Source organism: Prionailurus bengalensis, chromosome A3 (assembly GCF_016509475.1).
Source record: "Prionailurus bengalensis isolate Pbe53 chromosome A3, Fcat_Pben_1.1_paternal_pri, whole genome shotgun sequence".
Lineage (NCBI taxonomy): Eukaryota > Metazoa > Chordata > Mammalia > Carnivora > Felidae > Prionailurus > Prionailurus bengalensis.
Genome location: NC_057354.1, coordinates 41,805,431 through 41,822,894, shown reverse-complemented (window position 1 = coordinate 41,822,894; position 17,464 = coordinate 41,805,431). Strand labels below are relative to the sequence as shown.

At 44.1% G+C, this 17,464-nt stretch overlaps 1 protein-coding gene across 7 annotated transcripts in view; it reads left to right on the top strand.

Moving 5' to 3' along the window:
* Positions 1-17,464, top strand: part of KIF16B (kinesin family member 16B) — a 289,278-nt gene that overhangs the window by 187,340 nt on the left and 84,474 nt on the right. For 3 of the 7 annotated variants that reach the window (XM_043602924.1, XM_043602923.1, XM_043602922.1), the window contains 4 exons: positions 578-1,936; positions 5,616-5,768; positions 7,651-7,747; positions 8,737-8,787. In XM_043602924.1, the coding sequence (XP_043458859.1) occupies positions 578-1,936; positions 5,616-5,768; positions 7,651-7,747; positions 8,737-8,787 (1,660 nt within the window). Of the gene's footprint in view, positions 1-577; positions 1,937-5,615; positions 5,769-7,650; positions 7,748-8,736; positions 8,788-10,159; positions 12,577-17,464 lie in introns of those variants that run through there. The other 4 variants (XM_043602919.1, XM_043602918.1, XM_043602921.1 and 1 more) reach the window with 2 other exon arrangements.

Below are 17,464 nucleotides of genomic sequence, written 5' to 3'. Positions count from 1 at the left end.
TACGTGTTAATAAACTAATATTTGGGGCCATTTGGTGATTACCATTTGTCCTAAACTAGTGATTAAATGCTAAATAGCATGCGGTTATTTGAGCTGCAACAATGAACTGTCGATTATCTTGACTTTGATATTTGACCCCAATGAGTTGAGGACAGCATAAGCATTTTTATTTAATGTCATTTTGTAACTGAATTTCTATTGAGTTTTAGCCATTGGGCTGAATAACATTATTCACATTTAAATTTAAATTGGGCACGGTTCTTTCTCTTTGAGCTCAGGGGGCTTTTAAAATTATATCATGCATAACACATTATGCTTATAGACTCTACAAAGAAATGATATCAGAGGCGACTTCAGGAGATTAGGCAAATGATCTGTTGGACAGTTACAGAGTTAAAAAGCTAAGCAGTGTGCTGCCGGAAATGAAAAGAAAAGCAGTTCCCCCCACTTTTTATTTTAGTGAAGGGCCTGACTTTGTGGCACGTGTCCATGTTCAGAACATTTCAGGTAGGGAAAAGTTCGAGCACCATTCGTATGTAGCGAGCAGACGATGATGGGTCAACGTTTGGCATTTCAGGAAACTCATAGAAGAAATGGAAGAAAAGCAGAAGTCAGATAAAGCAGAACTGGAGCGGATGCAGCAGGAGGTGGAGACTCAGCGCAAGGAGACGGAGATTGTCCAGCTGCAGATCCGCAAGCAGGAGGAGAGCCTCAAACGCCGCAGCTTCCACATCGAGAGCAAGCTGAAGGATTTGCTTGCCGAGAAGGAAAAGTTCGAAGAGGAAAGGCTGCGGGAGCAGCAGGAAATCGAGCTGCAGAAGAAGAAGCAGGAGGAGGAGAGCTTTCTCCGAGTCAAAGAAGAGCTCCAGCGGCTCCAGGAGCTCAACAACAACGAGAAGGCCGAGAAGATCCAGATATTTCGAGAGCTGGACCGCCTCAAGAAGGAGAAGGACGAGCAGTATGCCAAGCTCGAGTTGGAGAAGAAGAGGCTGGAGGAGCAGGAGAAGGAGCAGGTCGTGCTCGTGGTGCACCTAGAGGAGCAGCTGCGCCAGAAGCGGGAGATGAGCCGGCTCCTCCAGCGAGGGGAGGTGCAGCGGGTGGAGGAGGAGAGGAGGGACCTGGAGGGCATCCGGGAGGCCCTCCTGCGGGTGAAGGAGGCCCGGGCCGAAGGGGAGGATGACGGCGAGGAGTCAGAACGGGCTCAGCTGTGTTTCCTGGAGTTCAAGAGAAGGCAGCTGGTCAAGCTGGCCAACTTGGAGAAGGACCTGGTTCAGCAGAAGGACCTCCTGAGGAAAGAAGTCGAAGAGGAACAAGAACTCGTGGAGCGTTTAAAGTCTGCAAACGAAGATGACTTCAGAGTGTCGGAGAAAGATGCCGAGGGTGTCACACACGTCACCCAGGCGGCTCAAATCCTCGAGAAGATAAAGCCCGTGGAATACAGGCTGCAGTATAAGGAACGCCAGCTCCAGTACCTCCTGCAGCATCATTTGCCAACCCTGTTGGAGGAAAAGCAGAGAGCGTTTGAAATCCTTGACAGAGGTCCTCTCGGCTTAGACAACACTCTTTATCAAGTGGAAAAAGAAATGGAAGAAAAAGAGGAACAGCTCGCTCAGTACCAGGCCAACGCGAGCCAGCTGCAGAAGCTCCAAGCCACCTTTGAGTTCACTGCCAACATCGCCCGTCAGGAAGAAAAAGTGAGGAAGAAGGAAAAGGAGATCCTCGAGTCGCGGGAGAAGCAGCAGCGCGAGGCACTGGAGCGGGCCGTGGCCAGGCTGGAGAGGAGGCACTGGGCCCTGCAGAGGCGCTCCACCCTGGGCCTGGAGATCGAGGAGCAGAGGCAGAGACTGGCCACGCTGAACAGCAGCAGCAGCGAGCAGTCCGGCCTCCGGGCCAGCCTGGAAGCTGAGCAGGAAGCCCTGGAGAAGGACCGGGAGAGGTGAGGCTGGACAGGGAGAGCACGGCACACCGTCGGTGCCAAAGGTGGTGTGTTTTCCGCCCTCTCAAGGTGTGCGTCTCGCTGTCTTTCTAAAAAAGTGATTCTGTTCGCCTGTGTGTTCTCTGATACAGCAGCCAACGCTTGTGGTCCAACCAAAGCTGAGAAAAGCACCCCCACACACACATTTTCTTGCTCCTTAGGATCCTCATCTGAGAATCGTTGGTCTGCCATTGAAAAAAACACTCAAACAAAACCAGAGCCCTTGTCTATGACTCCACTGACTTATGGAATACAATTATTGTCATATTTGATAAATACGACTGCTTCCAGCTTGCCCCCTCCCCTGTATCTGTCCCCTCCCCTCCCTTTTCTCTTTCCCTTCCCTTCCTCCCTCCTTTCTTCCTTCTGTCCTCCCCTTCTCGCCCCCCGCTCCCCCGACCATCCCTCCTCAGAATTTTTCCTACCCTCCCCTATTCCCCCTGTCACCCTCACCCTGGGCCTAACATCTTCTCTGTGACCAGCACTAGTTACAATACAGCATCATTCCTTCGGTCACAGACCACACAGAGCAGGTGCTGATTTCCACCCCTGTTGGGAAGCTGAAAAATAGCCCTTTTCCTTCCCTTCCTGATTCACAGTATTTGAAGGAGACCCCAGGATTCTGTATTCAAAAGGAAACTGCTAAACAAACAAAATTCTCCAGGTGATTCATGAACACAGCGAGCGGTATATTCAAGCACGTGTGGTGATGATTTACTCATGTTACTTTTGGTGTTATGAAAAATAAAACTAGGAACTGGCACTATTTTCATGGTAAAGAAAGAGTATTTATCTTCTCCCACCCATTCCCTGTCATCATGCTTCCCACACGGTAGGTTCTCAGAAGGAATAAGTGCATGAAGTCAAGAACACGTTTTTCTGGTAGCCCAGCAGACGTGATGCCAAGACTCCCAGAAAGTAGGTAGTCTGCCTGGTGTGCAGACATCACCCGCTTTGTTGTCCTGCCCAGCTTTCATACCCTGGCCCACCCCGTTCCTGCCTGGCTGGCCTCGGCAGGCTCTTTGATCTTTGGGCCTCAGTGCATCCTCTTACAAGAGGGCGGAGGAGACCAGGGGCCTGTGCATTTTCTTTAGCTCCAGACCCCTTGGTCGGTTGAGATCTTACCTGAAGCCCAGGTTGGAGGGCCTGGACCGCTACCCCCTCTCCAGCATTCCAGGCACCCACAGCGCCTCCAGAGGGGCTGCAACCGAAGCCCAGTCGGCTGGCTTGTAGGAGCCCAGCTTGATATTGGCAGACGCCAAGGATCCATACTAACGACAAAGCAAGACCTGAGGCTGGAGCCTCTCTCCATCATCTTGCCTGAACAGTTTGGGACAACCTCCCTTTCAAATGATCTGCTTATACTGTGGGTTCTATTTACCTTTGCTCTCTGGTAATTCCCTCTGGCAAAACAGCAAGAAATAACAATCAAAAACCATAATGCTATTACTTCGGAGAAATAGGTTGGAGTTTTAAGAAAATGATTGCAGGTATGTTATGTAAATGAAATTGCCGGACAAAGCTCCAGCCCCAGGAAATTTAAAGCAGTGGAGGGCACGCTCTCAATTTATATCCTGCAGTGTGCAGTGAGAATGCCACGTGGGCTTTTAGCTTGATGTCCCTGGCTTTTGTCAACCAGCTTCACTCCCTGGCCATTAGTATTAATACTCTATTATAGCGGATATAGTATTGTGATTTCCAGGGAAGTGATTTCCTGATGTCAGCGTTCCTCCAGAAGCCACACAAAGGATGCTTTTGGCTTCATGTGTTTTGATGGAGTAGACTTTGCTAAGACCCAATTCAGGCCAACAAATTCTGAGCTCTTTGCTCTGGCTGTGATGCTACTGCAGCTTTCTGTGGGTGTTGGTTTTGTGTGTTATTATCTCTCTGGGTTCTCACAGCTAAGCCAGGGCCTGCCGTGCGGCCTGAGTCAGCCGCTTGTGAAATCCCACAAGTGTGAAATTTTAAATTCAAGTAGAACTAGCTTAGACAACAGTGCACTGAACTTGGCTTTCCTTGTTGGCTTCCTTATGAGCAAGATTTAATCCATTCTCTGTCATCTTTTCCACCCAGTGGTTATATAGTCATTGGGGACAAGTGTCACGCAGTTAGAAAGTGGCAGGTCTACTCACCAGCCCACTCTGAGCCACTTCGTCCTCTTGTCTTCATATGTGCTGCAATCCTTTCCTGGGATGCCCTGCTTCCCTTGCCACCCATAGAAATCCTGTTGGGGCTTCAGGACCCCATGCCAACAACCCCTTTGCTCTGTGGTATCTTTTCCACTGCCCCACTCCTGAAAGATGTCTTTGACCGACTCTGGTACATGTCATCTTAACTATAAATGTTGGCAGTTACTTGCTTATATCTGGCTCGTTTTCCTTACCATCTCTAAGACTTTGTATTAATATTGTTCCCTTGTTCTTGGCCCACCAACTGGCCCCTGATGTCAATGTTTATGCATTTTTCTTCCTCCTTTGAAAAGACTACATGCTGTGGAAGTTGATGCTTAGTAAGTACTTGCTCATCAGCAGACAGATGAATGGCTGAGTTGGGCTGGGCATTGCTTCCATGGAACCCATGAGTGCTGACCCTTGTGACCTTGTAATTACATCCCTGCAAGTTGAGAACTTGGCTTTCCTGTAGGTCCATCAAATTGCTGTTGGTAACACCAGAGAGCTGGTAGGATCATGCTGTGCCAGCATCTGAAGCTAGAATCCTTGAAGTTTGGGACTGAAGGAATTTAGACTAGTTGACTCTTCAGATTGGTGTATGAAAAAATTGAGGCCCAGATTTCATTAACTCACCTTAGTTCACACAGTGAGGGAGCTGTAGCACCTATGTTTCCTGGGCCAAATTTACTGGCAATCTTGGCCCTCTAGCCTCCTGGCCCTGGATCCAAGCATCCCTGGGCCAGCAGGAGAATGAGCTTACACACACTTGACCTCATATTGGGTGTATCATTTATCATTGGAAATAAGTGTTTGGTTCTACAGTGGTTTAATTTCTCAAGATACTCACCTTGCCTTCCTAGGTCTCTCTCCTGTTTCTCTTTCCCACATCCTCTGCCTTAGCCAAAGTGGATTTCTAGTTTTTGTGACGTAGGCCTTTGTTCATATTGCTTTTTGTACCTGGAGAGCCCTTAACCCTCATCTCCAAATGCCAAATTCCTACGGGCCTCTGAAGATTCAACTTAGAACTGCCTTGACCATGCAGATCCTCCTTGGGTTGGTGGTGGTTAAAAATTCTTTAAAGCATAGATCTCTTTTGTCAAACAGAGGTATGTAGGGGGATCCCCATATGTGGTCAAAGACCAACTGTTTTGTTGAGGCAGGGGTGGGGGCTCAGAATCCTGTACATCTACCTCAGAGGATTGGCTCAGCACTGTGGGAATATCTTTGCCCTTGATAATTAAACTCTCTCCAACTTTTGAACACCTGCAGCATTGTTCTGAATCCTTCTCATGGCTTGTTATCCCCTTATACCTTGTCTGATGCATATGTGGCACCTTTACTACTAGAAGGTAAAGCTCTTTGCAAAAAGTGTCTAGATCCCCCATGGTTTCAAGAACAATGTCTCACCCAGTGAAGATGCTCCGGAAATACTGTTCATGAATGAATTCATGTAACTCCCATCTCTGTAGATTAGAGCATGAAATCCAGCAGTTGAAGCAGAAGATCTGTGAGGTTGATGGTGTTCAAAAGGGGCATCGTGGGACCATGGAGGGGAAGGCTCCTTCTTCCAGCTTGCCATCTAGTGCTGAAAAATCTCACCTGGTCCCTCTGATGGATGCCAGGTACTGGACATTAAACTGATGCCAAACTTACATTTGCCATGTGGTTTAATGACTCACTGTACCTTGTATTGTCCAGTGTGCATGTGAAGGGATCTGTCAGAGGTGACTAGTGATAGGTGTCTCTGAGATATGTATACTTTGTCTCCATAAATTTATTGCCTGGGGGGAGAGGTATCATTTGAAGTGAACCAAAGATCTGAGGACTGGCCATCCAAACCCAAGTCATTTTGGAGTAGTGTTGTGTGAGAAGGTAGAATTGGAAGGTCCAGGGAAACCACGTCATCTAGAAAGGACTGAACCAAGGCCAGGCTGAGAGGAACAAAGAAGTAGAGTTAATTGAACCATACCAAGAAGAAGGACCTCGTGCTGACAGTTAATTTATGAAGTCATTAATTACAAATAGATGAAGTCTGTTACAAAAACTGTGCCAGTATATTTGGAATGGTCATGAATAGCATATATACCTGATGTTACTATAGTAAAATGGTTTTCAACTTGAGTGGTATTGTAAATTGCTCTGTGACTTAGAGCTTTCAGATAAGTTGACTTAATCATTCTTTGCCTATAAGAAAGTGGATTATTTTCGTCAACTCCAGCTGTGTCTTGGGGACATTTCAAATTGGGCAGTCATGAGCCCTGGGCAGTAGGTGACATGTATTTGGATATCAAAATGTATGAAGAATGGTATGGGCCTCTGTGGCCCCTTAACTCTAGGTCTGCATCTTCAGTGGGGCTAGTTTAAACTCTAAGTAAAAGGTCCAGAGAAGTAATTCATTTGTAAGTGCCCTTGGCTCTGGGTCAGCTGCACATGATTTTTCTTTCAGTATTGAAAGGTAACTACTGCATTTTATTATCCATTCTTCTGTGCTCTTTTACTTAAAATATTAATCTCTTTGCCTCACATTTCAGGAAATCATCAAGGCATGGTTCATAGTACCGAGATGTTTCTAGGAGTGCACATGTGCTTAGAAAGATGAAACCAGATTATTTTTTAGTGTGCTAAGAAATAAACATGCAAAACAGTTAATTTTAAATAATCCATCTAATCGGTGTCTGTATGGGGGAGGGAGAGTCTGGAGCTAAGCAAGCCTTCCATGTGGGCAGTCTGAGCCACTAGAAAGATTTTAGCTGGAACTAAAATTCTTCGGTCTTCCTGGTTTCTCTGGGTGGATGGTTGTACTTCATACACGTTCACCTCCATTCTCTAGGGTGCCATATATTTAGTTGACAACTGCTTCAATCATCAACTGTTTCTTGCTTCCACTGTCTTGGCCACATGCCAGGCAGTTTGAAAGGTAGAGGGGCCTTTAAAATGTGGTTTCTCACAGCCAGGTGCCTATGGAGAGACACGATGGAGCAGAAACAATTCAAGCCATTGTTCCCTTGGAATAGTGAAGATTCATAGAGATTGTGCCCACTCTCCCCCTCCCCTTTAATCCTCTTAAATAACTTTATGATATGAAAAATAACACTCACAATTTTCCATGTGAAGAAACTGAGGCTTGGTGAATGAAGTGTGGGTTTTCAGAGTCTGGTCTGAGGCCGTGGAGACTTCTGAAGCCAGCGTCTGTGATTCTCCTGGAGCAGGGGTTCCACCAAGGAGAGCCAGAAGAGATGTGGATGGGATCATGTCGTCTCCCTTGTATTCTCAAGGTTCTGTTATTAGTCCACTTCTCTCTTGTTTGGAGAAAACCCAGATCATGAACACATGGCACTGCATTTCTTAGAAAGTAGAAAAATGGTCAAGGTCCCGAGTTGTTATGTTTGATGTTTAGAATGAGAGAGCACCTCTTTTTGAAGGGTGTAGTAAACTGAGGATCTCAGATGCCCTCTGTGGTTAGAAATCTTTAAGTGCCACCTCCCCCATCTCTGTTGTTTGCAGGATCAGTGCTTACATTGAAGAAGAAGTCCAACGACGACTTCAGGATTTGCATCGCGCGATTGGCGAGGATAGCAGTGCATCTGCAGATGTGGCGAGGGTGAGCTGAGGGAGCCAAGCCATCAGTCATTTGTTTTATTTTTTTAAGTTTTTTTTTTTTTTAATGTTTATTTGTATTTGAGAGACAGAGACAGAGCGTGAGTTGGGGAGGGGCAGAGAGAGAGGGAGACAGAGAATCTGAAGCAGGCTCTAGGCTCTGAGGTATCAGCACAGAGCCCGACGCTGGGCTCGAACTCATGAGATCATGACCCAAGCCAAAGTTGGATGCTTAACCGACTGAGCCACCCATGCACCCCATCATTAGTTTTCAAGGTGACCTCTCCATAAGTTGGTGGAGGTAGTGGTGAGGGCCCCCTTATTATTGTTTCTCGGTGAGAAAACTGAGATGCAGAATGTTCTCTAAAAATTAAATATAGCTTGGGTGGAGCTTAACATGTTATAAATAGTATTGGTTCAAGAGAAACTTTGTTTATTTAAGAATTTTGTACTTCTGGGGGAATTCTTAACTGAATATAGAGTCTACTAAAATGCTTTATTTACTTTGACTTATAAAGATTCTACATGTAACATTTTTCCGTTTTCTCCAAAAAAACAACCAACTTCCTTAAGTATTTAATTTTGCTTGATAAATTATCCTGAGTAGATATATAATTTTGCTTTTGAGAAGATACGTATATGCGATGTTGATTTTTATCAAAATAGAAACATTTCATTCCTATTCCTCAAGTTAATAAGGGTCCTAAGGAAGTTTTATTTCATTTATTTAATTTATTGAATTTTGTTTAATATGTTCATATTATTCTTAGAATTTTAAGATTAGGAATAGATGCTTCAGTTCCCTTACAGGCAGATGGAGCGATAGAGTCATACTTACCTTGGGAATATAAATTCTATAGAAGGGATGTCATTGTTGAGTAAGTATGTTTCTTTAGAATTTTGTTCCCATAAATATTTCTAATCAAATCAGTTTCTTTTCCCTCTATGAACAAGCTATAATTTAATATAGAGCGCTTTTTATTTTCTTATCAGGATAATGAGAAACTCCACAATGGCACCATTCAACGTAAGCTAAAATATGAGGTAGGTAATGATTTTTCAGATTGATAAGGTCGCCTTAAATTATGGCATGCTCGTGTGATTAAATTTTCTTAATGTTTGGTTGCGTAATTAGAATTTTGAAGTCCCAGTGAGATTAATGGCTAATAGGGAAGGCAAGCTATTATATGGACTTAAAATTAAACGGAATCCTGCAGGTTGAAAACTGCTTGGACTTTATTTGAATGGCATGTAACTGTGGTGGAGGCTCCTTGCCCAGTTTTTCATTTGTAACAGTATCCTTTCCCCTGGTCTGCATTTAAAAGGCAGAATTATATAATCAGAATCAGATATGGGGTTTGGAAATGAAACTGAACACTTCTCAATGTTTTAAAAACCCTGCTCATTTTATGGACTGTGAGTTGGCAGTAGTACAAAGGACATACTCTCGGTTGATTAGCTTATTTCTCTGGTGGATTGTCAAACCAAGGTTTATTTGGGCATACGATTTGTAAGGTTTTACTTGTAGTATTTTCTTCCACTGAGGGACCTGTCCTTCCCATACATTCCTAAATTAAAAAACAAAACAAAACAAAAACAAACAAAACAAAACTAGATGGTAGAAGTCTTACAGATGGCGCCCATATATTACAGAACAGAGAACAAGAGGTGAAGGGCTGGGTGTCCCACAGGAGGCTTAGCTGACTTTGGCCACTGCCACGCCTCCACCCGGCTGGTCCAGTAATGACATTGTCTTCCTCTAGACATTCTTATCTCTAGCAGGTAACCTTGTGAAGTGTAGGACGTTGCCTGTTATTTCTTTGTGTCCACTGTGCCTGGCCTGTAGCGGGGAAGCCTTTCACAGTGCTGGTTCGTAGCTCTGGTCACGGCAGTCTAGCCAGGGCAGGCATAATTAAAGATTCCCATGAAGTGAACCAAGAGGCAAGAGAAATATGACTGAGGTTGAAATACTTGTCAATTTCCTTTTGGCCCTGTCATCTGATTTTCATTAAGTGTGCCCTGATTACTTTTACAATTTGGACATACAGTCATGGACTTATTTTCACAACTAAGTCTGACCTTTTGCAAATTGAGTGAAAGATCTTAGGATTTATTTTGGAGCAATTGAAATATTAGACCAAGAAGTGGATACTGTGGATCAATCCCGCACAACATATTTCTTTCAAACACTTGGCAATTTGTAAGATAAATAATATGGAAATTGATGTCCTGTGTGTGAATCAGATCATCCATTCTTAAATCATGTATCAATCAATATGAATAGCTTAGGCTTTCGATTTAACCTCTGCATTAATCCGCACAATGAAACCAATGACTGCAGGAATCTTCATGTGCAAAAAGGTTTGCAAAAGGTGCTGCCAACCCCCATTTCAACTGTTTTTGACATCTTGAACAGAAAAGGTATCTTGCCCCGCTGCTGCCCAGAGATGTCACTGGCCCTTCCGGCAGAGAAGAGGGGAGGGAGGTGGAGCGGAACAACCATCCGGGTCCTCCCACGACACAGAGCATCTCGGCATCTCCTGCTCCCTCCTCAGCATCGTACGAGAGAGCCCACCAGCGAAGACATCGGTCCTCCGTACACAAGGTGTGGCAGAACAGTGATCGTGGATACGGTCATCCTGAGTGTGCAGGCTGTTTCCAACCAAAACGTTTCAGTCTACCTGAAATCACATTTCTTAACGAAAGCAACACCAGTGACACAAAACATCAGCATCGGTCCAAACATCTCAATGATGTGATGACTCATAAAGATAAACACAACTTGAGAATCGAGTCCAGCTGGACTTTGCTGCAAGATTTGTCCCAAGAAGTGCCTCTACATAATGGAAGCAAGCAGACCAGGCAAAGCAAGTTACTCTGCTTGGTCCTCTCTGAAACGGTTTCTGGTGAGGAGGGTGCCTCCCACAGCGTTCCTCAGCATGCACCCGCCGGGAAGTTTTGTGGTGAGCAGCAAGTCGAGAGAGAGTTAGATGCTAAAAAAGCTAACTCTCCACAGTCCCTGATAAATATCAGGACAGAAGGAAACAGCGGGTTGGGCTATTTTTACCACAGGCTGGCAGACCTTTATAAAGATACCAGCAGTCACCTGCTACAGGCTGGCACAGAGGTGATCCGCCAAGCCGGGCATATAGGGAACCTGTGTGACCCCAGGGGGCTCACCTCCCATGTGACGACATTTATCAGAAGATTACCATTTCTGAAACACTTTCCCCTGGCCACGCCCCTGAGGTCACAGCAGGCATCATCAGAGCCTTATTCTTTCCCCAGAGAAGCTCAGGCTGGCAGCAGGGTTCCTGAAGAGGCAGGAGCCGCCAGGCCAGCAGAGGGCACCATGCCTTTCAGAGCATCAGGCCTCACTGCTGCCTCTGCTGCTGCAGGATCCCCAGACTCTTCCGCAAGCTCAGTGCTGCACCTAGAATCTGATGATTCTGGAAGGAGACCCGCATTTAAGCAGACTCTTGTGCGATTCCCAGCCCAGATGCTGAAACTTCAGGAGCAGCCTCTAAAAGACTTTCTTGAGCACGTGGCTTGTTCCGTACCAGAACTCTCAGGCGACATAAAGGAAGTCAAAGGTGTTTACTGGCTTGCTGTTGCTAACTGCACAGAACCTGACCCTCAGCCAGCATGTTTGCTTCTGCTTCATTCCATGCTATATGCTTTGGTTCTGTCAGATAACCCTTCAGCCTCAATGGGCATTTTTCATGCTCTGCCTCTCTCTGGACTAGAGGAAATCCAAGTCGGCTTTGGTGGGCAGAGCATCAGACTCTTGGGCTCTGCAGAGAGTCTCCTGCTCACCGTATTTAGTTACAGCAAAACCCTCTGTCAGCAGATTTGCAGTGACCTCCTGTGTGTCCTGATGCCCGAGTCTGATGCTGCTGTCCGCACTAATCACCCTTTGTTCCAACAAGATCTGGTTCAGCTTTCTCTTGACTGGAAAGCAGAAATCCCTGATTTAGTTTTGGCAGACGGTGTTCGGTTGTCATCCAGATTCCAGGATACCTTGGTTGACATGATTTACTTTCTTCATGGAAATATGGAAGTCAACATCCCCTCTCTGGCAGAGGTACAGTTACTGCTCTACACGACAGTCAGAGTCGAGGGTGACCCCGGCCAAGACAACCTCCAGTCATTAGTCCTTCTGAACACCCACATTGCCCTTTTGAGGGAAGATCGAGTTTTCTATCCCCACACTCAGTCTCTAAACACACCTTCTCCACGAGCACATTTTGATGTGACCAGATGTCGTGCTTTAAGCGAATTCAGGTATGTCGTCATTCCAGAGAAGGAAACCTTGTCAACCATCCAACTTGTCTTCCCAGAAAAACTCAGACTCCCATCAGATTCAAAAAATAGCCCAGCTGAGCACTTTGAAGGAGCCCAGAACGTCCATTTGTTCCCTGGCATGCCGTGTCCTGAGGGCAGTCAGAACGTGGCACCCGAGGTCTGGAAACTGACTCTCAGCTCTCAGGATGAGGCTCTGTGGCTCATCGCACACTTGACAAGGCTCTCAGGAGGAAACTTATAAAAATACTTGGCATATTTTTTGAGATTTTTAATAAAATGAACATTATGAGAATAGTCAAGGACCCGGAAAGGCTCTGTGTACCTAACTGATTTGACACTAGAAAAATGCAGACCTCTAAAATTGAAAATGTAAATATGTTAAGTATCTACAATTAAAAAAAAGGCGGGGGTAGCAGAGCACTGATAAAATATCTTTATCACCACCCTGCTTCCTTTTCTTGAACCTCAGCCTTGTAAATTTGGGTCTGCCTCATTATTTGTTAGGTGATTAAAGCATTTCTGATTGTTTTTGGCTTCATGTCGACTTCTAGTAGGGTGGCTTGGAATATGTCTGTGTCTGCTGGATTCCGGCAGGCTAATTTGTGCTGCTTGAAAAAGTGCCCGGTTGGCAGTGACCTTCACTGACATCCTCCGTTTTAGCCATGATTAGGACAGCTCTGTAGCAGAGCACATTAGTAATGCATCAAGCTTCCTGGAAGGACCCAGGGATTTAAAATACCCTCCTCTCACTATAATACATGGAATGGAGACAGCACCACATGCCCTGTGGTGTCTTCTTCCTCAGTTAATTGCCTTTTCCTTCCTCCTTTCAGACTTTTTGACTATTGCTTTCCAACCTATGTGCTTTCAACTCCTTACTTGTTGGTTTAGTTTTGACTACCCTTCCCCCTATGCCACATGCCCCCCCACATGCCAGGACTTTCTCCGAGCTTTTATATTTCTGTCCTGGAAAGACTCTTCATCTTCAAGTCTGACTTTTTCTAACGGTTTCTGTAAGCAATCTTATCAGCTGCAGGGTCACCTCAGAAGGCATTCGGCTCTTTCCTCTGGCCGCCCTCCCTCTCCGCCTCCCACCTAACACATCATCACTCACAGCCTCTGACCAGCATGTTCTGCTGGCCCGAGCTGGTCCGCTGGCCTGCCTTCTGAGATGAGTCATGCCCATGGCAGCTTCAGGTATGTCTCTCTTCACAAAGTATGATCCGGTACTCAGCTGCCCTCCTCCTCTGTGAGAGGCTTGAAACTGGGCTCTTCAGAAGCTCTCTCTCCTCTGAGTGACCCTTTCTTTTTTATCCATCTCTGTTCAACATTCCTATGAGGAATTCCGTTGCGTGTCTTATATTTATTAGCTATTTCATCGGGTCCTAGGTTTCACAGCCAGTGTTCTCCTGTTTCTTGGATGTGTATGTTCTACTAAATTCCAGAGTCTTAGAAGGAAGGAGGTGGATTCTTCACTGCTCCATCCTCTCTCTTCCACTTCTAGCCGGGATCATGATGAGCTCATGGTAGCTACTCATTGAATGTTGCAGGCAGCTGAGCAAATCAGCGATTCCATGAAGCCATTTATATTAGCCTTGGCATGGAGGGGTCATTCTTCTGTTCTAGCCAGACCTTTGGATGATGTACAATATAAATGCCATAGTCCTCTCTTCATTTCTACTCCTGATCACTGATAGGGGCAGTGTCAAAGCTTAACCCAGAAACTCACCGGCTCCCTTTGGCCACAAAGTACAGACCTTCCTTCTTTCCCCCTCAGAACTAACAAGCTACTTAATGTGTTCTGTGCTTCATCATTGATTTTCCTCTCCCCAGGTGTGGGGCAGTAAACAGGAAAGGGCAGGAAACTGGCCAGTGTGTTAGGATCTACACACCGGTGGCTGCTGTCTTATCTGCAATAACCATGTAGAGGCTTTTTGACTTTTTGAGGCAATAGGGTTCAGATGTTTTTAGGTGGAGCTTTTTGTCACTTCCACCCTTCCCCCCATGCACACATACACACCCTGTTGCCTTATACATGAAGGGTTTTGAGTCTCTGATGAGGATATCATTAAAATTAGTTAGCTTGTCATGTTTTTGGCCGGAAGATCTACTGTGGAAGGAATTTCTTAAATGAACCATGGTAGCCTTCTAATATCTTATCAATAATTTTCACATAACTTCCCCCTTTTTTTGCTCTTTTCAGAAAATACTTTCTTAAAAATTGCCCCATTGATTATTTTCTTAAGTATCCTTAATAAGAAGAACAGAACTAATGATCATGAAGAACAGAGGGAATGAACTTTAAGATGTTAGCAGAGGGACAGTATAGTTGGGAGGGAAACAGTACATAAGCAGCATAAGAACTTTAACAAAGAATGAAAAATATTAGACAGACTTGCTTGTCTTCATAGATTAAAAAAAAAATAATTCTATGTTATAAATTATGGTCTTTAATATTATTCATAGATGGAGCATGCAGCAAATACAAGCATTGCATAGACATCCTATTATTCATTATAACATCTTCCGTCTGCTTTATGACCCAGGTAGGCCACAATGAGGATTACATTCAGGTCTCACCACATAATAGAAGAGGCCTCCGGCAATTCAAATTTTACATGTCTCTTCTCTCACCTAAGCATACTTTTTATCTTGAGATCAAGTATGTTCCCTGATATGAGAATTTGATTTACTACCCATGAAGGTTGTCATACCTTAGGTTGTCCCTGTAGAGGCCAGGGGAGTAGTGTTTGTGCCATTATCCACTGTGGCTTTAATCCTGCAGGCCTCCCTCTGTCTCCACTGGCTCATTCTTTAGGAGTTCTGGACCTGTGATGCTACTATAGGGAGGAAGTGTAGCATCTCCATACTCAGCCTAATGGGGGATCGTCTCAGTTGTAATGAGTTCTTGCATCAAGGAAAAAAAAAAAAAGGTTCATACATACTTTGTTCTGTGGCATTTTCATTGTTGTAGCATAGGCCTAAACATTTACATTGTGGAACTTGTTAATGCATTCTAGACAATACCTCTTTGAGTACTTCGAAATACTGATTTCATCTGAATTTGATTAAAATCCATTTTGTTCACAGCTGCCTGTTTTACAGAATTGTGGTTGGCAGGGTGAATTTATTCAGCCTTTGTTGAAGAACATTTCAAAACAGTTTGTCTTCCCTCTCTCATTACTTAAAAAATGTAAGTGCATCCCTTGGAGAGAATACTTATGCTTCCCAAGTAATAATTACGGTAATTTTTATTTACATTCTTTTTCCTACATGATTTCAAGTTTTGAATGATAAATAGATTAGAGCACTTTTATTAATGCTTCTTTGAAGGTCAAGCAGTCTTACTGGCTAGGCCAGTGTCTAGTGAGGTTATTTTGTTAATTGTCTTAATTTGCATGTTAGACAATTATGATTCATTATTTAAGATATCTTTTGTGATAGGTATTATATCAGTCAGCTCTTGCTGGGTAACAAACAACCCATAAAAAAATAAAAAGCTTTTATTTCTTACTGATGGTTGTAAGTAGGTTGAGGTGGCTCTACTTGTAGGCTACGGATCATCTGAAGTTTAGATAGTGTTGGTCTACTCCTGATGTCTCATTTTGAGGTCTGTGCTGCAGGGTCAGTGGCCATAATAATGATGACAGAAGCACAGAAGATGCTGATGCATCATGTCTGCCAGTGTCCCACTGGCCAACACAAGTCATGCAACCAAGTCCAAAGTCCAGGGGCAAGGAACACTCAATCCACCAAGAAGCCATGGCAAGACTGGATATATGCTGCTGCAGGGAAAAGAAAAATTGGAACCAGTAGTTCAGTCTGCATGGATATATTATGTCAAGGTCCTAAAGCTCTATTTAAAATAAACTTCAGATAAAGCTTGTAGGACTTCTCCCTAATGGAAGTATTCAGGTACTGGGAAGAACATATGTCTTGGACCATTAAAGTTACTTAGTTCAACTGGCTTTCCAATTTAGTCCTTTCTTGACACCTCCAGGACTGCTCACTCTCTACCTCACAGCAGTTTATTCAATGGAACTGTTCTCACTGTTAGGCCATTCTTTCCATCATCATCTTTATTGTAATCTACATCTGTAGGGCCCATCCATCATTCGCATTCTTGTGTAACAGAATAGAACAAATCTGTTCCACAGTCTGTGTTATAATCTGACTGACCCTTCAGAGAAGACCATTATCTCTCTCACCTTCTCTGATTTTCCTTTTTTACCTCCAACATCCTTCAGTTCCTTTGTTGTTTCTTATCCAACATTGTTTCCAAACCACCACCATCCAATCTCTTGCTAGGGTTGCACCGTTGTAATTTTTTAAGACCTCCTTTATAAGGAATGGAACTGAATGATTCAGTTAGTAAGAAGGAAAGAGAGTCTGTTGTAAATCAGTCCTCCTGCCATTTAACACCTGGTTAAAATCTTTGGTGCTAAAGGCGGCAGTGGATTCCAGTGATAACAATCCAAATCCCCCTTACATTGTGGTTGACAGTGTACCAACTTCTTTCCCATGTATGGCTCCTTTTGAGTCCCACAGTGATCCTCCTGGGATGGAGGAATTATCATCAATCTGCACTTCATATTTGGGAATTTAACTCAGAAAGGATCACTTGACTGATAATTGGAATCAAACCCAGACCTTCTTTGTCCAGAACATCTATTCTTTCTGCAATGCTAAAGTCAGTTCCTGGTCACATTGTCTGGGTAAATTTTTTTATTGATTTATTCTTCTCATGGGGATGACTATACTAGGGATAAATATTTGGAAGAACTATGAAGTTGATTCTTTTCTGACTTGTAAATTCTTTTATTGGAATTTCTAGACATTGAAGATTATTTCTCTTTTTATGAGTTATTTTTTCCCCAAAAAATTCCCGCGCAGATTTCTTTGCAATTCCCTTGTTCCATTGTATGAACCTTATGTCTCTTTTTTGCTCTCTGCATTTTTATCTCCTATAGAAGAGAAGCGTAGGTAAAATCATAATGCGAATATGGTATAGATAACCTTGTATGCTCAATGTCGCTGCTTTACCTGAAGTTCAAACAATATGCTCTACAGATACCTGAAAGAATCTTCCCCTCCCTCCCAACTTTAATTTCTCTTGGGCCTTAGAACCGAGCACAGATTGAACCAAAACTAGGGCTCAGCAAGAATTAGTGAGTGAAGATGCGCGATCCTTTTGTGGCTAATCATGGACACTGTAGAATTGGAAAGGAGAAAAGTTGATTTTCCCTCCTGAACATCCCAAATTGCCAATGTTTGTGTTTGGTATAAGAACCACTTAGTAATTGTTGCCCTGTTCTCACTTATACTGGATCCATTCTTTAGTCTTTTTAAAATTTCATCCATTTAATGATGAGTTATCCCGAGAAAATGACCATTAAAGGGACTAGTCTTTGATGCT